Source organism: Leopardus geoffroyi, chromosome B1, assembly GCF_018350155.1.
Source record: "Leopardus geoffroyi isolate Oge1 chromosome B1, O.geoffroyi_Oge1_pat1.0, whole genome shotgun sequence".
In the NCBI taxonomy this organism is placed as follows: domain Eukaryota; kingdom Metazoa; phylum Chordata; class Mammalia; order Carnivora; family Felidae; genus Leopardus; species Leopardus geoffroyi.
In genome coordinates this window covers 174,234,085-174,259,090 of record NC_059327.1, presented here as the reverse complement: position 1 = coordinate 174,259,090, position 25,006 = coordinate 174,234,085, and the positions used below count along the sequence as shown (strand labels likewise).

The following is a 25,006-nucleotide window of genomic DNA, read 5'->3' as shown; positions in this document are numbered from 1 at the left end:
TGTGTTCAACGTTTTTATTTTTAACTCTGTTTTGGTAGTACAAAAGTCGTAAAAGTACAAACCAGACAGTTAAAAATACATCTGACACTCAAAACGGTGCAAAATTTCCTTTACAAATTTTTACATCAAGGTCGTAGCCAACTCACGCGTTACACCAGAAGTTAGCCCATCGTTAGTGTTTTGTACAGTAAGTTTGTTGTGGACCCCGATCCTTCTAAAGAAGGAAGAAAAACACAAGCCCTGTAAACATCAGTTGCATTGGGAACACTTAAGAATTATTAGTAAAAAGCTTATGTGTTAACACATTGAATGCATAACTTTTGGCATATTTGGAAGCCGGCCAGACAAAAACTGCTCAAGTATTAGAAAATATTTAAAACGTACTCTTGGTATAAACACAATTTTAAATATGTTTGAGTATTCTCTTGCCTGTTGTATTGCTATAAAAAAAGTGCTCTGACCTGAAAATTTAAAAATAATTAAAGCTGAAGAATATCTTACATTTTATTCCTCACCAGTTGAGGGCGTGATATTTTTAAAGCCAAAAACGGTGCTTTATTTTTAAAAACTAAAACTATTGGTCTAGACTGCACCTAGAGTATTTACACTAACACACACCCCCAGAATTCCTATATCGCTCCTTGCTGGACCTCAGTGGAATCTTTTTTCCATACTGACCTCCTCTAGTCCACTGTGTGTTACATATGCACACACAGCTCTTATTAGTTGTCAGTTAAAAAAAAAAAAAAAAAAAATCACATGAAATCGAACCTACCATTCATTTCAAAGGTTGGGAATTTTTCATTTCGATGCCGGAAACAGAATGGAATGAGCATATTTCTGGGGAATAGTTTACACTACATTTTTATTGAAATCCTCTTGGGAGTGAAGTGAGAAAGAGGCTCTTTCTGCTGAGATGAAGGAAGTGCCCCGGGGCATCCATCACACCAACACTGAAGACAGGTCTCTGGGCTCCTGGCCCCGGGCCCACGCCTATCATAAATGTGCTACTAACTCCGCCCCGGTTCTTGCAGGTGTTTCATAAACTACAAAGCTAAAAATAATAATAATAATAAATAAAAGTGAGGTTTTCCAGGCTTACAGGGGAAATGCAACCATTAAGAGTCTTTTAAATAACACGCATCGGTTAGAAGATGGAAAATAGGAAAAGCCCAAGGAAAACATGCCAGAGGAAGGTACGGGCCCATCCTGCCTCAGAAGTCGGGTGTTTTTGTGTTATTTTGTCCCCAGGTTGTCAAAACAAGCATTTTTGTGTTTTGTTTTTAGACACCTTAAACTATTTCCCCCCTTTATTCGACAGACTAAATAAGAATTGCTTAGTGCAAGTTAAAAAAAAAAAAAAAAAAAAACGCCCTCAATATTTTGTAAGTGACCTGGGAGTGGCACGGTGGTGGCAGGAGTCAATGCGGAGTCCTTGGTCCAGGAATCCAAAGTCTGGCATCTGGTGCCATCTGACTCCATGATGTCTTGGGGGGCCAGTTTCTCAGGATGAGGCCAGATGATCTGCAAGGACCTTTCACCACCAAAGCCTCATCTTTATCTCTTGGAACAGTGAAGCTCTCAGAGGATCTTCTTGTAACCAGTTGCAAAATGAGATCCACGGGTGGCGACAAGAGTGTGCGTATGCACAGATGTGCATGTGTGCATGCGCACATGCACACACACACACACAGAAACACCCCCAAGCATCGACTCGATTGCACACGAATAGTTCCCCTACACACAGTGATCATACAGGAAAAACTGCAAAATGTACACCAAGGCCAGTAATGGGAGATGGGGAGGTATGGTGGTTGGGAAAGTTCTTAAATGAGCTCTTTTCTTCACTGGAAATGCAATACATTTTCCATCAGACTTTTAAACCCAAAACTTGATTCAAAGCAAACTGAATTCTGTATCCAGCACAGCACAATATTCCCTTGGAGCTTCTATCCATATGCCTGCAGACTCCACAATAGAAACTTTATAGAAATTTTAAAAACCTCCCCAAGCAATTTCTTATCTTGTAAGTCCTCAGTGTCTTAAAACTCTTCAAATAAAGTCACCCCTGCAAGAGAAAACAAAAAGGTAAGGCTTTCCGGGAGGTAAACATCCTATCACATATTAACCTGTGTGGATATTTAAAAACACAGAGGAATTGTAATCAATCCTGACCCCAATCCCACCCCACCCCACTGTGTTCCTTCCCGGGACCATTATTCCATTTCTTCTAGAATTCAGTCTAAAGAAATGTAAGTACCACAATTTCAAAAGGACCTCATTATCGAGGTTTTATAAACCAAGAAAGAAGAGAATTTGAGAACCACAGTAGACTAAGGGTACCAGTCTGTTTCAACAGGAGTTTCTACAGTGAAGGGCTGGTCGGGCATTCTCCCCCAAGTCGTGTATCACTTCTTCTCAGGACCGTGCTCTTTAACTCCTCAGCCACATTCTGCCAAGTACGAGCAGTAGGACGAATGTGTTCAGTCACAACGAAACTTCTATGTATCAGATAAGGTGTCTTTCCCAAGCGGCACCAGACAGAGTTAACTCTGGGTCTCTACTGGGCACACAAGGCATCTTGGCTGGGATTTCACTGGGCAAATAAGAACACAATGATGAAAGGGCCCAATCCTAGGTGTTCATTATAGCTCGAGGGCTGCATTGTGTCTTTAAGTTCTAACAACTGGTCCGTCCGTGTCAATGTCTACATTTATATTACAGATGAAGCCCCTGATAAACTTGTAAAACAGTTTTCTATTTTTCAAGGCTGTTTTCTGTTGTTGTTTTTACAAACATCTCCAAGTGACAGTTATATGCCCGTGTACGTTCCGGTTTTGCAGGCTGGGAAAACTTAGGACATGACTGAGATTCTAGTTCTGCCTGTGTGTGTTGAAACACACATATCACATAGGCAAACGTATACCAGGTTAGGGAATGAAGCATTCTCCCCTCTGCCTGCAAACACCAAAAAAACAAAAAACAAACAAACAAAAAAAAAAAACCACCCAGATGAAACCAACTTGAATAGGAAGAATAAAACTCAAGAGGCATCTTAATTTAAATGTTACTTTGTACTTATAGCTCCTTCTTCAAGATCTAACAGTATCCATATTATCCTCTTCTGTAATACTGTAATTTACAGTATTCATAATAATTATGAGAGAGAGAGAGAGAAGAGAAAGAAAAAGAGAGAGAGATTGCCCAAATGAAAAGATTTGGGTAAAGGATCCTTCTCTCCTTAGCTAAAAAGGAAGTAAAACACTGTCCCCTAGAGGGTTTTCTTTTTTTTTTTTTTTTAGTGTTTTATTTATTTTTGAGAGAGAGAGCATGAGCGGGGTGGGACAGAGAGAGAAGGGGACAGAGGATCTGAAGCAGGCTACACACTGACAGCAGTGAGCCCATGTGGGGCTCAAACTCACAGACCGCGAGATCATGACCTGAGACGAAGTCAGGCGCTCAACTGACCGAGCCACTCAGGCGCCCCTGCCTTTTTTTCGTATGTTTTATTTTATTTATTGTTTGAGAGGGGAGGGAGGGGCAGAGAGAGAGAGAGAGAGAGAGAAGCTTAAGTAGGCTCCACACTCAGGGCAGAGCAGGACGCGGGGCTCAATCATACAACCAACCATGAGATCCTGACCTGAGCTAAAATCAAGAGGCAGACGCTTAACTGACTGAGCCACCCAGGCACCTCTGGAGTTTTTGATTATACAGGAAAACAAGAATTCCCTGCCCTGCATAGCTACAGCCTAGCACGGCCAAACCATGGATCTGTACTGTAGCACTGAACAAAGGCAAGCGTGGGAATACTTGCATTTGAGAGTTGATGAATATGAAAGATGTTGGCAAGGGAAAAGGTAGAAAAGGCAAAGATGGAGAAATAGAAAAATGGTCCTAAAAGACAAAACAGTAAAAAGTAGGAGCAAAATTTCGAAACTAAACTACAAACTAGGTCATTGTCTACAATATAGGGAGTCAACTATTTTTATGTCTCCTCCTTTTATCTTCTGCTCCCTTAGACCTAAATTTTTTTGCATCAAGGGAAACAAGGAGGTCAAGGGCAAGGAATGCAAGGGCCTGGAATGCAACGTTTCATCACAGTAAGCATTTTCGATCCAATATAGGAAAACTTCCAACTTAGAATTCTTTGTACGATGTCACCGACTGTGAACAAACAGTGGGCATGACTGAGGGCTGGGCTAAGGCAGGATCTGGAGCCAGAGGCCTGGATTTGAATCCAGACCCCTAGACTCTAATCCAGCCCCCTGTGACTACCTGGGGAACCCTGGGCCGCTCTGGAGCATTTCCTCAAAGGGTTGTTGGTGGTTTTGCAAAAGCACACGATGCTTAACACAGGGCCAGCAGTCAGTACGCTCCCCAAGACTAGCTAGTATGATCGTTACCGTCATCCAACTGCCCTAAACTATCATGCTGGCTTCAACGGCTGCATTTTGTGGCTGGTTAAAATTGTACCAGATGCAGTCTGAGAGAGGAAGCGAAAGATACAATTTGCTGCTTAACGTCCTCAATACTAGTAGCCGACACTAAACCGGAAAAGGAAAGTTAACCTTTCTAAAAACTCTATTAAAGCTACCCGGCACTGATACGCGCTTCTGGGCTCTCCCTCTTCAAAAACACGTGTTTATGAAAAGACGGCGGGGCGCCTGGGTGGCGCAGTCGGTTGAGCGACCAACTTCAGCCAGGTCACGATCTCGCGGTCCGTGAGTTCGAGCCCCGCGTCGGGCTCTGGGCTGATGGCTCCCCCGTTCATGCTCTGTCTCTCTCTGTCCCAAAAATAAATAAACGTTGAAAAAAAAAAAAAAGAAATTTAAAAAAAAAAAAAGAAGGCACTCCACCAGTACAGAGGCTCTCCATTTCCAGGTAAAGACCTCTTGTATCAGAATGACCATCTCGGGCAAAGAAGACGCCACCCCCTCTAGGGCTTGTACATTTCCAGCTGTGAACTCACGTGTGGGGCTGTGTCACGGGCGCATTTCCACATTGCTAAATTTCTTCTCACCGCATCCTCCAGTAGTGAATACATTCGTGTGGAGAAACAAACACATACTTTTAAATGCTATTTCTCCAACACAGCACATTAACATTAAAAGGTGCCTTCCTTGAGGTCTCACAGCGGTCAGACACCATGGGTGGGCCAGCAGCAGTCGGTGGACTGTGAGAAAACCCTCCGCCCACCCATTATTCTCCGTTCCCATCACCAGGGGACCCTACCACAGTAACAAGCCAGACTTTTCTCTCTCTGGGGATAATTTGGTGATTACTGGCTCACATACGAGTGCTCAAGCTGAAAGAAGTTCAGCAAAACTTCCTTACAACGAAAAGACGATGGGGAAATCCCCAGCGTGACCATTTCCCCTCATAAAACAAGCCTGATGGAGAGAGATCAGAAAAGGTTTATCTGGAAAGAAGGAAGAGGTCATTCTAATTATAAAGATAAAGCCCTAATTCCATTATTATATTATGGTTCCACGGAAGCCACAATACAGCACATCTTCAATTAGGACGTACATGTACCTTGTTAAAAAAGGACTCTCCAGAAAAACAACAGCTGGTCCCTTTAAAAAATAGAAACATGTTTTAAAAAACATGGACACTGAACACTAAGACCTCCAAGGACAGGGAGTTAAGGAAGGAAAACACAATCTGATTAATAATAACAGTAGCTGACATTTACAGAGTGTTTTCCATGTGCCAGGCACTGCCACGCTTGGTATTCTAGAATCGTTAACTCAATCTTTCCAATGACTCCATGAGTCAAGGACGATCCCCATTTTCACAGGAAGAAACGGAGGCTTCCAAGTTCAATAACTTGCCCACAGCCACACAATTAAGAATGGTGAGGTAGCAGTTGTATGCCATGCAGTCAGACCTGGGAGCCCACCCACTCACCCCCACGCTGCACTGGCACACCAGTCCCCACGGGAGCAGCCACAGCGTCACCGAGATCTTCCGGTTCCTTCACTTCCTGTTCCCCACCTGTGTGGGGGGCAACAGACGGGAAGCGCAGAAACTGGAAACCTGGCCCGGCCACTCTCTAGGGAGAGTGCGGCTCTTCTAGTTCATCGTAGCTACACAGGAACCCGCAGAGGCTCAGACCCTGAGAGCATCAAAAGTGCACCTGGAACATGGCATGACATGAACAGATACAAGGCTCCAGCATCGCAGAGCTGGATTAAGACTTTCCTAGAACACATTTCAATGAAATGGAGAGGGCAAGTTGTTTATAGAAACAGAGCTAAGATTAGAACAGTAATATTCATACTCAAAGTCCTACAGCAACACATACGTGATCTTTCACCAGTAATCTGTGACCCTTCGAGACTCTAACTTCCCAATTAAATTTTTTTTTTTTAACGTTTATTTATTTTTGAGACAGGGAGAGACAGAGCATGAACGGGGGAGGGGCAGAGAGAGAGGGAGACACAGAATCGGAAACAGGCTCCAGGCTCCGAGCCATCAGCCCAGAGCCCGACGCAGGGCTCGAACTCACGGACCGCGAGATGGTGACCTGGCTGAAGTCGGACGCCCAACCGACTGAGCCACCCAGGCGCCCCTCTAACTTCCTAATTAAAGGATTACCTTCTACTAGGCTCTCCTGAACACTCTGTGGTTATACGCCCACAGGTCATTTTGCTGAAAATGTGAAGGCGGTACTACCTGCATCGAGGGGCACCTTAGCCGGTGCAGGTAAATGGGATGATACCAGAAGGTACTTGGTGTTTGCAGTCCTTTAAATCTTGCTCTGGTCTAAATTGTGTGTTACATTTTATAAATTAATATTAATGCCTTCCTATTTTTTAAATGTTCATTTACTTTTGAGAGAGAGAGCGAGTGCAAGCAGGGGGAGAGCAGAGAGACAAGGAGAGAGAGACAATCCCAAGCAGGCTCCATACTTTCAGTGCAGAGCCCAATGCGGGGCTCGAACTCACAGACCTTGAGATCATGACCTGAGCCGAAACCAAGGGTCGAACGCTTAACACACTGAGCCACCCAGGTGCCCCAGTGCCTTCCTATTTTAATAAAGTCTCCACATTTAATAAAAAGCTAATGCAGACTAATGGATAGATCCATGGTACACTAGCTAATCAGTGAAGTCTCTTTAAGTCAGCCGTTCCTCAGGATGACACGCAGCACCTTCTTTAGAAGCAACTCAAATGCTACTTAAAAAACTGCCAATTCTTTGGACTGCACCCATGACCTACGAAGTCAGGATTGAGGGGACTGGAGCCCAGGACTCCCCTTTCTTACCAGGTGCCTTAATGCACATAGAAAGGTTTAAGCCAGGAGATAAAACCCAGTACTGTTTGTCACCTGATAAAAACCACAAGAATTAAGTTCACTTCCAAAGGGCAAAGCCTGCAAACACAACCCTACAAAGTCAGCTGAGGACAAAAACTGTATCAAAGAAATGGAGGAGGAAACAGATATGAAGCATTTCAAGACTCAACTATTAATAACAATCTCAGCAACTCAATCTGAATTACAACATTTTATAGCTCAGAAATCTTACACTGAACTATTAACTAAAAAAATTTGATGCAGTCTCAACTATAAAATTGTGGGATCACAGAATCATTTTTTTTTTAAGTTTATTTATTTTGAGAGAGTGAGCAAGCAGGGGAGGAGCAGAGAGAGAGGGAGACAGAGAGAATCCCAAGCAGGCTCTGCGCTGTCAGCGTGGAACCCGATGAAGGGCTCGAACCCACGGATAGTGAGATCGTGACCTGAGCCAAACCCAAGAGTCGGACACTTAACCAACTGAGCTACCCAGATGCCCCAGGATCATTTTTTAATTTCCTTCATAATAGTTTGGAACTAGAGTTCAGCTCATTTGCGGACGTCTATTTTAATGATCAGATGAGTGTGCTAGCATCACACCTGTTAAGAAACCACTGAGCGCCAGATGTGTACATATGGCCACCTGCAGGCGTGACAGAAGGTAAGACACGGTCTAAAATCACAAAGAGCTTGGTGCTTATACAGGGAAGTGTTAAGTGATCAGCTTCAACCCAAGACAAGACGAGAGACATTGTGTATCATTTCTTAAACAAAACTGGGGTATTTTATAACTTGCTTTTTCAGCTAATGATAGAGAGTAAATGCTCTACTGTACCAAGGAAGCAGCTCCGCTCAGGGATGCGACAGTGCCCATCCCCCTCCACCCTCTTCAACATCAAGTGCTAACCAGGGAAACCACGTGAACCAGCTGGCCTGGAGGTCTCGGTTTACTTATGTTTATTCTTTGAATGCACGTGAGTAATTATTTACAGTGTCCCTTTCACTCTCGGAAGAGTTCCATTTTGAATATAAGTTATATCATCACTGCTAGTGTTAACATTCATCTTCGCCAACAGAAAAGCAAAAAGCAATCTCATTATTTTACTTTGTATTTATTTGAGTATTAGGAAGTTTGGGCATTTCCCATTGACCATTGTGTCTTTCATGCATTGCAAGGGTTCTGCAACCAACTCCAGTGTGTGTGTGCGTGTGTGTAGGCAGGGTTTCTCCCACACCACAAAGTAATGTTCAAGACAACTGATGGGTGTCCTACAATTCAACTCAATCCTACCTCTACCTACCTGATGATAGCATCAGATCCCACAGGTTAAGGCTTCAATCCCACAAGCGGACTGCCCTCTGCTTCAGATACTAATTTCAAATCCAGATTGGTACCTGTACTTCTGACCAACTGGCTATAGTCAGAGATTCCCACAAACCCCTCCGTGGATTCAACTAATTTTCTAGATTGGCTCATAGGGCTTAAAAGTGAGTTTATTCACTAGATTACCAGTTTATTACAAAGGATATTAAAGGACATAAATCAACAGCCAGATGAAGAGATACATAGGCCAAGGCCCCGAACAAAGGAGTTTCTGTAGAGTTAGGATCTTGGACACGCACGGGGCCCGGCACAATGGCATGTGGAAGTGTTCTGGTTCACAAACCTGGAAGCTCTCCGAACCCTCCCTTTTTGAGTTTTTAGGGAGGCTTCATTACAGAAGGATGGCGCATTAAATTACTAGCCATTGGTTGCCCTCCAGCCCCTCTCCCTTCTCTGGAGGTGGGGGGTGCAGTGGGAGTACTAAGAGTTCCACCCCTCTAATCAGATGGTTGGCTCCCTAGCAAAGCCCTCCCCATCTTTTGGTTACCTAGGGGCTTTTCAAAGTCACTTCATTAACATAAAACAAAAGACATTTTATAGTTCTCATCCCATAAGAAATTTCAAGAGTTTTATTAGCTCTGTACAAGAAATGAGGATCAACTATATATTTATTATAAAATTTTTTTAATGTTTACTTATTTTTGAGAGAGAGAGAGAGAGACAGAACGCGACCAAGGAAGGGGCAGAGAGGGACATGCAGAATCTGAAGCAGCTCCAGGCTCTGAGCTGTCAGCACAGAGCCCAACGCAGGGTTCGAACTCGGGAACAGCGAGATCATGACCTGAGCTGAAGTGGGATGCTTAACGGACTGAGCCACCCAGGTGCCCCTAGCTTTTTGTTATCAACCGTGAGCAACTTTTTAATGTATGGGGGTCAATTCAGGAGAAATAAAAATGCTTATAGGTATTTTCCATTCAAAATGTAAATAGCTTTTTTAAGTAGCATAGAGAAGAAATACATATTCCTACAAATTATATTATCTTCTTTATTGAATGAATAGAACCAGTAACAAATTTTTCACTCCTTATAGCTTTGAAACTTTTTTTTTTTTTTTCAACGTTTATTTATTTTTGGGACAGAGAGAGACAGAGCACGAACAGGGGAGGGGCAGAGAGAGAGGGAGATACAGAATCGGAAACAGGCTCCAGGCTCCAAGCCATCAGCCCAGAGCCCGATGCGGGGCTCGAACTCACGGACCGCGAGATCGTGACCTGGCTGAAGTCGGACGCTTAACCGACTGCGCCACCCAGGCGCCCCAGAAAATTCTGACATTAGATTTGGATCTTACTGAAAAGTCTGAAGGCTGCTCTTTACTAAGTTCTTATATTCGCAGCAATTTAAATGTGTTCATATATTTGGCAACAATGGGTTTCCCAAGTGACAATAACTGAACACTTGTGACTTACCAGCCCTTTGGGATGGTGAGATTCAGAGCACTTTATTCCAAATAAAATGTACCTGACATCAAAAGTTATTCTGGGGGCGCCTGGGTGGCTCAGTCGGTTAAGCGTCCGACTTCGGCTCAGGTCATGATCTCACGGCTCGTGAGTTCAAGCCCCGCATCGGGCTCTGTGCTGACAGCTCAGAGCCTGGAGCCTGTTTCAGATTCTGTGTCTCCCTCTCTCTCTCTGACCCTCCCCCGTTCATGCTCTGTCTCTCTCTCTCAAAAAGTAAATAAACGTTAAAAAAAAAAAAAAAAAAAGTTATTCTGTATCTAACGGGGGCACCTGAGTGGCTCAGTTGGTTAGGCATCCAAGTCTTGATAAATCAACTCAGGTCATGATCGCATGGTTCGTGCGATCGAGTCCCACATTGGGTTCGGTGCAGACAGTGTGGAGCCTGCTTGGGATTCTTTCTCTCCCTCTTTCTCTGTTCCTCCCTCGTTCATATTCTTCTCTCTCTCTCTCTCTTTCAAGATAAAGAAATAAACTTAAAAAAAAAAAAGTTATTCTGTATCTGGAAAAACAAGAGTTCACTAGGGAATTATTTAAATGCAATTCAGCAGTTCCCTATTAGTCTCAATACATCTGTGATTCAACAGGTATACTGGCTACAGGTAGCTTTCTAAAAAGAAAAGCCAAACTAGTTAGACATTGCCTCTCCTGGCTTGTGAGCTAGAGGTTCAGCCCACTGGCTTTCGGTAAGCCGCTTCATGAGAATCAAGTGAAATACTACAACACCTATGTCTAACCTGGCCTCTCGGCACCTCAGGAAAAATTTTAAACCTCAAAAACAGTAATTTTTTACACGTTAGTTTGGTAAGTGTTTAAATAAGGCTTGCCTGATACAGTAATAATATCTAGCATTTGCCGGTTTAGCACTTACTAAGTGCCAGGGAATGACATCCCTATGAGGTAGGTGATATTATTACTATTATTCCCACTTTACAGGTGGAGAAGCTGAGGCATCAGAGGCGGAAGCTGTCCAGGGTTACACAGCTAACAAGTGACAGACCAGAACTTGAGCACGAGGAGCCTGATTCCAGAACGTACGCTGTGGGGTTCCTTCAGCATCCTATGTCCTGCTACCTCCAGCAAACAGGCACTATTACTTACTTGAGCTATTTAATGTTAGTAGATTCAAAGCCTCAAGTTACAAATTAAGAAAACTAAAACTCCCAGTTACAACCATTAATTCCCTTTTCTTTCTAGTTCTAGGCAAAAATGTCTCCAAAAGCCTTTCATTTTCTGCCTCTGTCAAGCCCCCACAGGTCTGTGTCCGGATGGGCCAGTCTCCAGGAGCCACCAATGCTGAGTTTCTGTGTTGAAAAGGACAGAGATCACAGCCCCCTCTTTCTTAAGTCCTGTCAAAGGACTGACAGGCTACAGAGGGAGAGGAGCTGAGTTCTCTTGAGGGGTCAGCGGGTCAACTTCCGGTCAAAAAATAGGAGGGGCCCTGGAACAGACACTGCGGAGGGAGAAGCACGCAGGGGACACACAGACAGACAGCTTGCTTCAGTGGCAACTGGAAGTCAACCAACACGAAAAACCTCTGGGCCGCCACATTGTCTGAATCCTGAGAATACTCAAGAATACATTTCAGTCTCTTCTGTCCACACAGCTGGGGAAGGAGAGCTCTGAAAGAACGTCATCGTTGACCAGCGAAGTATGTTTGCAGGTCCACCAAAACCCTCACATTATCTCCATATATGTCTTGGAGCAACTCCCAGGAACAAACAGGGCACATCACTTGTAAACAGTGTGCCCAGCACTTGCACTCGGCAGGGCTCAACCAATGGGGGAGAGTAAAAAGTCAACAGTCCCCGGGACCGATTAGCCATCAACCTCAACAGCAAGCAAGGTGCAGACAAATATCTATGTTCATCTTCCTCCTTGGAGGAAGGGGCAAAAGAGGGAGCTGTACATACACGTGTATTGCATATACACGTATATGCATAGAATACTCCTGAAAGGACAGAGGACACCAGTAATCATGGCTCCCTGCCGGGAAGACTTCATTGCAGTGAGGAGGAAGGGCTGCAAATTGGGTGAAGAATTCACGGTTTTCAGAGACTTATTTTTCACCCTGCAGCCTTTTATGCTGCTTGAATATTTTATTGTGTGCATGTCTTATTTCTCAATTCTTAAAAAATAATTCAAGTTCGGGGCTACTGGGTGGCTCAGTCGGTTGAGCATCCGACGTAGGCTCAGGTCATGATCTCGCGGTTCGGGAGTTCAAGCCGGGTGTCGGGTTCCATGCTGAAAGCTCAGAGCCTGGAGCCTGCTTCAGATTCTGTGTGTGTGTGTCTGTGTGTGTCTCTCTCTCTGCCCCTCCCCCACTCATGCTCGGTCTCTCTCTCTCTCTTAAAAATAAATAAAACATTAATAAACAAAATCTTTAAAAATAATAATAATAATTCAAGTTCAAACTCTTGTAAAAACCAATTCACCAGAGACAATGAGGGAAATGAATTGCCAGGAAGTCCAGGCTCTGGAATCCATCACTGGCATGACCTTGAACAATATACATAACCTCTTAGGAGCTCCCTCCTCTGACAGGAGGGAACGAGGAGGCATGGGGAGAAAAGTCCTACATAAAAACTAGAACCGAAGCTCCGAGAAAGCATGGCCTTTGTCTGTCCATCTTCCACATTTCTATGTCCCTAAGGCCTGGCACAGAGCCTCACACATAGTAGGGGCTCAATAAATACTGTTAAAAAATCTAACTGTACCTGAATTGACCTGAATTGGCAATCACAGCTCCTCTGAGAACTCAAAGTCTATGATCTTAGCGTACCTGTAAGAAAACAGAATTGCTCACGGACCTGAACCTGATGCAGGCACAGCTCTAACAGCCAAATGCCATCAGAGGGTCCCCATAGGAGACAAAAGGAGGCCATGCCTGGTGAAGGCAGATAATGTGACATGATCGCTACTTTGAGGCACGGGGCTGAGAGACTGAAGGAGGACTTTTTTTTTTTCCCTCAGAGAAAGCAAAGCTCCCTCAAACTCCAAAGCCACTGAACATGTTAGCATCAAATGTGGATTTCTACCCCTCCAAGCCCTGTCACTGCCTGAACGTGGGAGCTGGGCAAAAGTAATCGCTCTGAGCCTGGTTCTTCATCTGTAGTGTGGAGAGATTATCACCCATAAGGTTGCATCTAAGTCTCTGTCCCTCACTCAGCTTTTCTCCTCATCTGGCCAGTTCCACCTGCCTGTTCTTCCCAATGAAAGGTCCCGGGCAGGTGTTAGCTTCCCTCCACTTCCACGTTTCAGGTGGGCTCAGCAGGGACTTTCAGGCTCTTCCACACAGGGACACAGGCACCCACCCAAGTACTGCTTTTGCCCTTTAGAAACGTGCTCAGCAGCTAACAATCGAGGCAGGTGTTCCTATCTATGCCTACTTAAGTACAGTTTCTTCTCATATATTTCTAGACGTGGCCTCTTTAAGGCCAGCGAGTCAAATGAAGGGACTTTCATCAAACCTGAGATAACCCTGGGGCACCTGGGTGGCTCAGTCAGTTAAGCATCCGACTTCGGCTCAGGTCATGATCTCACAGGTTGTGGGTTCAAGCCCCGTGTCTGGTCCTGGCTGACAGCTCAGAGCCTGGAGGCTGCTTTGGATTCTGTGTCTCCCTCTCTCTCTGCTCCTCCCCTGCTCATTCTCTCTCTCTCTCTCTCTCTCTCTCTCTCAAGAATAAACATAAAAAAACCTGAGATAACTTTTTTGCTTTCTAAAAAAATGTATATTTTGCCCTGAAAAAATTACAAGCTCTGGAGAAAAATATTAGCTAACAGGCAGTGCCTTTAAGTCTCTCATCATCCTCTCCTTGCCTGGAGAGTTAACAAAGAACAGCAATGCAAAGGACTACAAATAATGCAGCCTGACCTCATCAGGGAGGCCCCCGGGGGGCCCTTCACTACACCCCAATCATAGAGTTCAAAAGGAAGGAGGAGGAAAGGAAGGCACCAAAGGTCAGGCAAGCTGACCTTGTGATTGGCCCTGATGTTCAGGAGGCAGGGAGCACGGTCCATGAAAGAGCCTTGTCAGAAAGAAGACTTTTATCCCAGAACAGAGCCCCAGCACAGCAGTTTTGCACAGAAAACTCGGTCCACACTACCTCTTAATTTAACCCGCCCTCTGATCTGTAGGATACGAAGAACTAAAGCCGGGAAAACCTTCCAACTGCCTTGTTCCTAATTCTGATTCCACCTCCAATAGGAGGGGATACTTATTTCTAAATCCTCTTAACACAGACAAGAAAATGGCCCAAATTCCAAAGAGACTTGCCAAACATTAACTGTTAAAATGTCGTGAGAGTCCAATGCTCTAATATTCTTTAGATTAAAATGTCATGAGAGTCCAACGCTCTAATATTCTTTAGAGATAAAAAGGGATTCACAGAGCCTCAAGCTGATGCTTGAGAAATGGGCCAATAAATAAGACCAACCGAGAATGGGATGAAAATTATTGATGATAGTGAATATTTAGTAAATACTAACTCTGTGCCAAGGATAGCCTGAGGAACAATATGTTACCTCACTGAAGTCCAACAACAACCCTGTTTTAAAGATGAGGAACCTGAAGCTCGTAGGGGTTAAGCAGTCAGAAGCAGCACCGTTCAAATTAAGTCTAAAAACAGTTTAAAACTCAGCTTTTGGGGCACCTGGGTGGTTCAGTCGGTTGAGCGTCCAACTTTGGCTCAGGTCATGATCTCACAGTCTGTGAGTTCGAGCCCCGTGTCGAGCTCTGTGCTGACAGGTGGGAGCCTGGAGCCTGCTTCTGATTCTGTGTCCCCTCTCTCTCTGTCCCTCTCCTGCTAATGCTGGGACTCTCTCTCTCAAAAATAAGTAATAATAAAACATTTTTTTAAATAATAAAAATAAATAAAACTCAGCATTTAATCACTAAAATAAACTCCTGAAATAATCAACAGAACCACTCCAATAATAAAATAGCTTAAAAAATAAAAAGCCATGTGTAATATTATGAATTTTTGTTTTGATAAAAAAGTGTTACGTACACTTTCCAAATCAATGTTTCAATAAGATCCTACCGTAAGATGCAAAAACGAACACAAACGTCAGAAATGTGTGATATCAAATGCTTACGACAGCTTCATTTTTAAAAAGCAAAAGAACAGTGATAATGAAGACAAGGCGGTGGCATTTGGAGGCTGAAAGCAATTTGATTTATTTAACTTCAAAGAACAAAAGCTTATTCTTCTAAGAAATCAAAACACATTTTCTGTGGAAAAAAAAAGAGACCATTTTAACCGCATTGCCAAAATAAATCAGGCAGAGAGCAAGTTAGATCTCACTACAAAAAAGACCTCAGGCCAGTGAAACAGGGGGGAAAAAATAAGGGGAAGAAGAAATGCCAACAACAGATTTTGTTTTTTAAAAAGAGAAGGAGAGAGAGAGAGAGAGAGAGAGAGAGAGAGAAATATAAGTCTAGTTTCTAGTATCAATCCCTAATTTTAAAAAAAGGAACCAAGCCAAGGAGTAGATATGATTTCATGTGAATATTTAAATCAATTTCTTCACTAAAAATCCAAATTTAAACAAAAGCATTTTTCAGGAAAAAACAAAACATTCAAAACTGTATACTAGGCTGTATGAAAGGTGCATAACACTCCTGTCTTACTTTATTAGCTATATTCTCTCAAACCTTCCGATTCAGTCCTGAACCAGAGATTTGGGGCCCAAATGGAAAAATGTCGGGATTTCTCTAGCTGGAAAATCAAGTGATGTTAAATACCCAAAACATACCCTTTGGGGGTGGGGGGCGGAGCAGGGGGCATGAGAAATATTAAAATACCTAGCAAGAAAAATTTTAATGAATACATTTTTTACATGTCAATGACTATTCCTTTCCCTTCTTTTTCAGAATCCATTCTCATCAGACTTGGCCACTCAGCAGGCCCCAACTCCAAGCAAGAGGCTCTGACCACAGGGTCCACTCTCCCCAGACCCAGACGGGAGGTCAGGCCTGTGACTCCAGAACCCTGGCAGGGGGCGGGGCTCTAAACTCCACCTTCTTGCTGGTGACTCTGAACACGTTGCTTAAACTCTGTGCTTTCATTTGCAGAATCGGGCACTAACTAGCACCTACCTATTGCTGTTGTGAGGATTAAATCAGTGAATATGTGCGATGTGCCTTTCAAAGCATGTCAGGTACATAGTAAATACTGGATATACAACAGGTATTTAAATTACTCAATGGCTCATGAGCATTCATGATATAATTCTTTCCACTTCTGCGTTTGTTTGAAAATTTCCATAATAAAACTTTTTATTTTTAATTTCAAAACTAATTACAACAGAAGGCTTGGAAAACACATCCCCTTTCTAAGGTCATACATGAGCTCGTTGTTGACTTTGGATGGCTTAGTCCAATATGATCACCCTCTAGTAAGAAGAGCCAACTACACGCCAGACTCTGTTGCACTTGCCTTAAATCAATGAATTTAATGTCCTTATGTCATATTCAAGGAAAGTGGGTTTACGTGGGAGTTAAGTACAATTTCCACGAGGTGAAGCTAGGATGTGAGACCACGTCTGCTGGTCAAATCCAATGTTCTCTTACGAAATCCTGGTGGATGATTGTGCACTTTGAAGAGAATATCGAACTGTAAATCAGATGTGGTCAGGACTTCAGATGATTGGATCAAATTCTTATGGTCAGATACAGGCAGAATTTGGGCCAAGAAAACCATCTGAGCAATCCTAATTCTTGTAACCTTCTCAAATCTCAAGTGCCCCTCTCTCCAGGAAGTCGGGCCAAGACTGAGCCTGACACGGGATCACGCTTCACTTCCTGCCTCAGGGAGACCAGTGTCTTCTTACACGGGGTCTGCTCCAAGTGTCAACACATGGCCAGGCTGAGGACTCAAGGGCAAACTGTCGTCACAACCCATAGCTTTCTCTGCTGCTGAGAGGGCTGGGCCTTCCTCACCTTACACGTGGACAGCCAGATGCTTCTCTTCTCAGGATTAAAGTCCTCACGACTTTAATCAGATTTACCTCTTATTTACCAAAGTCACTCACATTCCAACTCGAATACCGAGAATACCATCCACTCCGTTCAATAAAACTTTCCGTGACGACAGAAGTGTTCCGGATCTGCACTGTCCAGTATGGCAGCCCTAGCTGGCCAACTGTGGCTACTGAACAAGAGACGTGGACGAGTGCAACCGCAAAACTACATTTTTAATTTTGATTAGTTTAGATTTAAGTAGCCACAGGTGATTAGTGGCTACCATATGAGGACACAAGGTTCTGGATCACTGTGGAAATGCCCTCCATTCATGGGTCTAGGGGTGCCTCTTAGTAAAAGCATCTTAGGACAGTAGAAGAATATAGTTGGTCTTGTAGTCAGGTTCAAATCAGCTCCTCCTTCCAGTTAAGTGACCCTTAACATGTAACTTACCCTTTCCATTCACTGGCCCTCTCGTCTATAAAACTGGGAAAATGATGTCCATCCCATTAGAGATGTTTATAATGGTGACATGTGAGATCTGTATCAATCAATACAATGTCCAGACGACTAGAATACTGAATCGACATCAGCTGCTTTTACTGTCTTCATCATTCTCTTCCTTTTCTTAAATCTACCTCTTGGTTCCCTCCCCAAGGCACCAGTAACTGGCTGAGAAGTCAGAGATAGACTTTTCTGCTCTTCTTTCTTTATTTTTAAAGTTTGTTTATTTATTTATTTGTTTGTTTGTTTATTTACTGAGAGATAGAGAGAGAGAGAGAGAGCACGCATGCACACATGCACCCACCAGCAGGGGAGGGGCAGAGAGAGAGGCAGAAAGAGAATCCCAAGCAGGCTCTGCACTGTTAGTGCAGAGGCCAACTTGGGGCTCGAATCCACAAACTGTGAGATCATGACCTGAGCCAAAATCAAGAGTCAGATGTAACATACTGAGCACCCCCCGTCACCCTTGTTCCTCTTCTTTAAAGAAAGCCCTATTGGCTTCTAAACTCAGGGGAAGGGGCCAGATCGTTCCCAAATGCAAGACTGCGAGAACTAACATTGGCAGCTCTCAGAGCCCCTGTGTCTTAGAGATTTCAAGAGCACTACTCCTCCAGATCATCCTCAACCCCTCCGAGCCTGGGCAGATTAGCAGAGAAACTTCACTTGCAAGGCACTTCTCTCCCCAACTCAGCCGTGCCAGCCACATCCCCGCTTGACTCCTAGGCTCAGGTTCAACCTTGCCTCTCTCCTGCACCTTCAAGACCCCAGCCAGCCTACCTCCCCACGCCCCACCCTCCCCTCCCTTTGCCAGTGTGACCTCTTCTGCCTTCACATCCAGGCTCTGGAAGTTTGACTGGAGTTTCCAGAGCATAATCACTCCAGAGTCTGTGCACTCGCCTTCTTACACATAATGAGAAACGTGAAAGGGGTGAATGCTACCCAAGCAAGAACAGAAAGCAAAGAGTCAGATGAAAGCTAAGCCAATAGCAAATTATCACAAGCCTTTTTTCTTTTCCGAGCACAATCATTCAAAATGAAGATTGCCCAGCCAAGAAGCATCCACTTTTGCTTTTTAAATCACTTCAAAATATTTACTTGGAAGAGTAATACTCCTACTGGGGCACATCAAAGAAAACTGGTTTCCAACTCAATTGAAGGAAAAAACATAGGTTTGTTTGCTCCAGGCTTTTTCAAATCACAGTTTACGTAGAAATGACGCCAAGATTATATTTCATTTCGCCTGCATGGGTTGTTAAAGGATATTTAATAAGCTGCCAATATTAAAAACCTGTGGTGATTTCACATTTTAAAAGTCTAGATTTCTGCCTTTTTTTTTTTTTTTTTTTTTTTTTTGCAGAAGAACTAGCAACATTTAAGTGCCTTCTGCCTTGTGGTGATAGAAGCCCTGTGGCTGGGTTTGCCGCAATCCCGGCCATTCCACATTGCTTCTGAAGGAACCCTCTCTCCCCATTACCATGCAGGCCAGGCCCCTGGAGGCAGCCAAGCTCGTGGTCTCTTTACAAGAAGCTCTGAAAAGGCAAATAATCTCATTCCATCCCTGACAGTCCTACAGGTTGTCACTTCCCTGCCAAGTCATTCCCACACTCCCACACACCCCAGGAGGCTCCAGCACCTTCTCCCCACCGTGCCCCGCCCCCCATGTCACCCCAGCTGCAACTCACCTGCTACTCTGTGTCACTCCGTTCTCCCCTCACAGGGGTCACAGGCACCTCCCCATTGATGCCATCAGTCCCACTAACTGACATCAAACTTCTCCGCTCCTTCTGGTTTGACTTGTGTTCCACTTTTGTCACTCTAAACCTGAGGAGGCAAAGAGCAGACGTGATGGGTGTTGCTTTTTTAGTAAAAAAGAATCAAGAGTGAATCAAAAATCTAGAGGATCCTGGGGCACCTGGGGGGCTCAGTCTGTTAAGCATCCAACTCTTTTTTTTTTTTTAATTTTTTTTTTTTTTTAATGTTTATTTATCCTTGAGACAGAGAGAGACAGAGCATGAATGGGGGAGGGGCAGAGAGAGAGGGAGACACAGAATCGGAAGCAGGCTCCAGGCTCTGAGCCGTCAGCCCAGAGCCCGACGCGGGGCTCGAACTCACGGACCGCGAGATCGTGACCTGGCTGAAGTCGGACGCTTAACCGACTGCGCCACCCAGGCGCCCCAAGCATCCAACTCTTGATACGGGCTCAGGTCATGATCTCCTGGTCTGTGGGTTTGAGTCCCATGTGGAACTCTGTGCTGACAGAGCAGAACCTGCTTGGGATTGTCTCTGCCCCTCCCCGGCTCATGCACACTCTGTCTCTCAAAATAAATAAACTTTTACTTTCTTTCTTTTTTTTTTTTTTTTTAAATCTAGAGGATCCCAAAGGATCTCAGTCAAAAGTTGGGACATCAAAAGCCCTAGTCAATAGGAGGGGCGTTCCCACCCAGCAAATGCCCCTGTCCCCTGCCAAACTTTCCAGCTGATTTTCACTCAACACATCACACACAATGCTGGATACTTTACAGAGCATGAAAAATGCATTAAAAAGTTTGGGTACCCAAATTTTAAACAGCCTCAGGGTTGTGGTTTCTAACAAGGACACGAGATTACCATCAGTTGTTTTAACCACAGAAGGCTGGAGAAAAGCACAACTAGTTTTCAGTTAGACTGATGTAACCAAAATGTTCACTCAAGAACCGCCTCAGAGTGCACCCCTCAGAGAGACTTATCTCTGCACACACTTGGCCAGAGGAGCCCCAACCATGAATTTTATCAGGATCAGTTGGTGGTAGTTTCTGTGTGTGTTCCGTTTTTGACAGTTTTTTTTTTTTTTTTTTTTTTTTAAGGTAAATTTAGCTTTTCATTAAGGGTTAGGGAAAAAGTGAAGGGAATAAGGAGGAGATTTTCACTGAGAATTAGAGTCTGCTCGGCTTCCCCTCTCCTCTGAAGAGAACAGTCACCAGGCTCACGGCAGGGATTTTGTGCTCTGTAGTTCAGAGGCCCCCACACAGCCTCCAAGTTTGGCCTTCACCTGCAGATCATGAAAAACATGGTGGCGATCCACAGCACCCTCATAAACTACATATTGTTACCAGGAAAACAAGTACAAGAATATGTCCATATGGGAAAAAGATAGAATAAAGATGCTCAGATTAGAAAAAACACGTACTCCTGCAGTTCACAAGAGTATCCCTCCAGCAAATGCAAAACTGAAAGTGGTTAAACATTTGATAAGAATCAAGCCCCTGAATCTGCCACAAGGACTTCCGGCAGAGGAGGACATATCTGGCACGCGGCTCGGCTCGAGAGTGCTGGGGAGTCAGTAGCGTGGTGGCATCTCAATCCTGTACATCAGGAAGCACATATGTCCTGATGCCAGAACAGATTCGTATTAAAAAATGAACATCAGGGGCGCCTGGGTGGCTCAGTCATGACCTCACCGTTCGTGGGTTCAAGCCCCGCGTCGGGCTCTGTGCTGACAGCTCAGAGCCTGGAGCCTGCTTCGGATTCTGTGTCTCCCTCTCTCTCTGCCCCTCCCTTGCTTGTACTCTGTCTCTCTCTCTCTCTCTCTCTCTCTTTCTCTCAAGCATAAATAAACATTAAAAAATCTTTTTAATTAAATCATTTTTGTTTAAAGATAATGAGAAAGTGTTTTCATTAAAATATATCTTAGGGGTGCCTGGATGGCTCAGTCAGTTAAGCGTCAGACTCTTGATTTCTGCTCAGGTTATGACCTCATAGTTCATGAGATCGAGCCCTGTGTTGGGCTCTGCACTGACATGGAGCCTGGTTGGGATTCTCTCTCTCTTTCCTCTCTCTGCCTTTCTCTGCTTGTTCTCTTTCTCTCTTTCTCTCTCTCTCTCAAAAAAAAACATGAAAAAAAATTTTTAATTAAAAAAATAAAATATATTTTAAATGTTTATCTATTTTTGAGAGAGGGAGAGAGAGAGAGAGAGACAGAGCATGAGTGGGGGAGGGGCAGAGCGAGAGGGAGACACAGACTCAGAAGCAGGCTCCAGGCTCTGAGCTGTCAGCACAGAGCCCAAGATGGGGTTTGAACCCACAAACTTCGAGATCACAACCTGAGCCAAAGTGAGGTGCTTAACCAACTGAGCCACCCAGGTGCCCCAAAATATGAAATATTTAAAAAAAAATTTTTTTGTTTAACATTTATTCATTTTTGAGAGACAGAGTGTGAGTGAGGGAGGGGCAGAGCGAGAGGGAGACACAGAATCCAAAGCAGGCTCCAGACTCTGAGCTGTCAGTCCAGAGCCCAATGTGGAGCTCAAACTCATGGAGCTCAAACTCATGGGCTCAAGATCGTGACCTGAGCCGAAGTCAGACACTTAACCGACTGAGCCACCCAGGTGCCCCTAAAATATATTTTAAATAATAGTCATTTCCACTGGCAAAAAAAAAAAAAAAAAAAAAAAAATTAAAAGAGAAGTTAAGGAAATTTACTCAGTCTGACTGTTTTTCTAGTTCATCGTGTATCGAAATCCCAAAGTTTTTCATAATAGTTTCTCTCTAGTTCTGGTTTTAAATTTCCTTAAAACCACCTAAAACAAAATACATCCTCCTTCTTTGTCCAAATGAGATTACCAGCCACAGGGAGGAGGGAGACTCTGAGGAAGTAAAAGAAGAATCAGAGAAAAGTTGTAACGACAGATCTGCTCGGTGGAAATGTAAGGGCCCCTCTAAGCAACACGAGAGGCCAGTGATGATTAAACGCTCCCGGCATTCTACATCCAAGAAAGAGAGCTGCACTTGGGGTGTTTATAAGAGCCATGCTGAATCTCAGTTGAAAATTTCAGCAGATTTTTTTTTAAAGCAAACAAAATACGCTTTGTCTAAACAAGCCACAGGTTCTCATGACATTCCACATTCACAGACTCCCATGACTCTGCTTCTTAATAAAACAGTGTGGTCATGAGTTGTACTCTTTTGCTGTAAGCGGGCAAACAGCCCTGCAGTTTTCTCGTTTCTTGCGCATAATAAAAACCAAACCGAATCAAAATAATAGTAAGAGCCAACATCCGAATGAGTAAAAAGTGCGAAAACCGGTCGAAGTTACGTAAGTCATCGTATTTAATCATCACAGAACCCAGTGAGCTGAGCACTACTGCTGTTCTCATTTTATAGAGGGGGAAACTGAGGCACAGAGAAAAGTGAGTTTGTAAGCAGTCGTGCCTGCACTCCAACCAAGTAGAGGCAACGAGTTCAGGCTACTCTGTCTGGGGTTTGTTCGCAGAGAAACAAGGAGCGTGGGCTCAGTACTGTCAGCTCTGGCTTCCCCGGTCTGCCTCCAGCACACATACTCTTTTTATTTTATTTTATTTTTATAGGTTTTTTTCTTAAGTATATTTATTTATTTTGAGGTGGGGGAGGGGAAGAGAGAGAGGGAGACAGAGACTCCCCAGCAGGCTCTGTGCTGCCAGCGCAGAGCCCGCGACTCGGGGCTCGAATTCACGAAAAGTGAGATGGTGACCTGAGCCGAAATCAACAGTCAGATGTCTAACCGACTGAGCCACCAGGGCGCTCCCAACCGGCGCACATAACAACCATTACTTTCTACTGCCTTTCCACGTGCAGCCTTGACAAGGTGGTTCCCGCGTGAGACTCAACATGGAAACAGCAGATGCCGCAAAAGCATCCTCTGTGCCGTCAGACCGATTCCCCGCTGAGCTGTAAGAGCTCCCCATCACATGCGGGTCGCAAGGAAATGGTACCGGAGAACTGGGAAGGCCAGGACACAAGGAAAGTGGCCTCAAAGAAGGCAGCCCTGGAATCCACACGGAACTTACGTGGCAGACGCTGCAGAGCAGGGGACCAGCCCCACCCCTTCTCTCCTCCCCGCGAGCTGGCACGGAGGGATGGCTGAGTGTCGGGGTCTGGACAGCAGCACGTGAGCGAAAATGAAACGTGTGGCTTCCGGGCCTGGCTCAGCAAACCTACGAACAATCTTCCTCGTACGTTTGCCTTCTACTTGCAAAGCTGGCAGGGCCGCAGGGTGGAAAGCACCTGGCAGGCTGATCCTGCACTCTGTACCAGTGAAATAGAAACTTCTGTTCTGTGTTGAGTTGAAGTTTGGGCTTTATCTATTAGAGCAAGGCTGCTAGTGAATTTTGTGTGTTAGCCTGACTCGACTCATGGATCCCAAAGGGCTGGTATGATGTTATTTCTGGGGGTGCCTATGAGGGTGTTTCCAGAAGAGATTAATTAGCACTCAAATCCATAGATCAAGTAAAGAAGAGTAAAGCTCTCTCACCAATGAGGGTTGCATCATCAAACCCCGTAAGAGACTAAATAGAACAAAAAGGCCCAGGCAGGAAGAATTTGTTTTTTTTCTCTTCCTGCCCCGGAACATCAGCCTTGTGGTTCTCAGGCCTTTGGAATGGGGCTGAATTACACCATCAGCTTTCCTGGGTCTCCAGCTTGCAGAGGGCAGACTGTGGGACCTCTCGGCCTCCATAATCATGCAAGCCAATTCCTATATTAAATTTCCTCCTATATATATCCTATGAGCTCTGTTTGTCCAGAGAACCCTAATACAGCAAGTAATTAATTTTTTTTACCTTAATTAATACACCTGACCTCTAACCTAGCAATAGCCACCTCTTAGGATTCCTCTGCTGTTGGAAAAATGTAGGACTCACAGTAGAAAACATTTAAAAAGTCCAGAGATATGACCCGAGCCAGGCTTAGGAGGTCATTCTCTAGATTTAACAGGTACGCGCCAATTCACACACCACAGAAAGCATGTCACACAAACCCAAAGCATCCACAGGGATCTTACCTGCCAACAGAGAGGACGGTGACCTCTCCCTGACGCCTCGCATGGCCCTGTTTGGATTTGTTGGTAGGTCTTATGAAGTGCCACCGTTTGTGCCTACACCGATGACACACGTCCCTCTCAACAGCACCGCCCACTGTGTGCAGATGGTGGCCACAGATGTGCTTCCCGGGGGTGCCTCCTGGCGACAAGGGCCCGGGACTCACAGGTGGGCTCCCAGGAGTGCTGGGCGTCACAGGGCTAAGGGGGGTAAGAGGAAACAGTAGAACCGGTTACTTACAAAAAGTACTAGCTAAGGCGATCTCTCCCTTGCAATTCAAATAGCAGGTTTAAATCACAGCCAAGTGTCTGCCTAGATCTCTCAACAAAGAGATCCCCCAGACACATGTGCGTTGAAGGAGAGACACACGTGAATTCCCAACAAATTATCAAATGACTTAAAATAGAATGTTTGATCCAGACTGACTACTGCATCAAAGGAAGAAAGCTTTTAGGTCAAGATATCAAAAGTAATGCTCCAGCTATGTTGATGGTGTTGACAGTAGTAACAAAAAGAGCTAACAGTATTCTAAGCATTTGATATGTGTTAATTCAGTTAATCTTTACAAAAC

At 44.4% G+C, this 25,006-nt stretch overlaps 1 protein-coding gene across 1 annotated transcript in view; it reads right to left on the bottom strand.

The window, feature by feature from the left end:
- The window catches only part of RELL1 (RELT like 1), a 69,738-nt gene continuing 44,732 nt past the window's right edge, over nucleotides 1-25,006 (bottom strand). The window contains exons 5-7 of the mRNA XM_045474286.1: nucleotides 24,399-24,635; nucleotides 19,288-19,426; nucleotides 1-2,068 (exon numbers count right to left, since the gene is read on the bottom strand). Coding sequence (XP_045330242.1) covers nucleotides 19,291-19,426; nucleotides 24,399-24,635 — 373 coding nt within the window. The 3' untranslated portion in view covers nucleotides 1-2,068; nucleotides 19,288-19,290. The remainder of the gene's footprint in view (nucleotides 2,069-19,287; nucleotides 19,427-24,398; nucleotides 24,636-25,006) is intronic.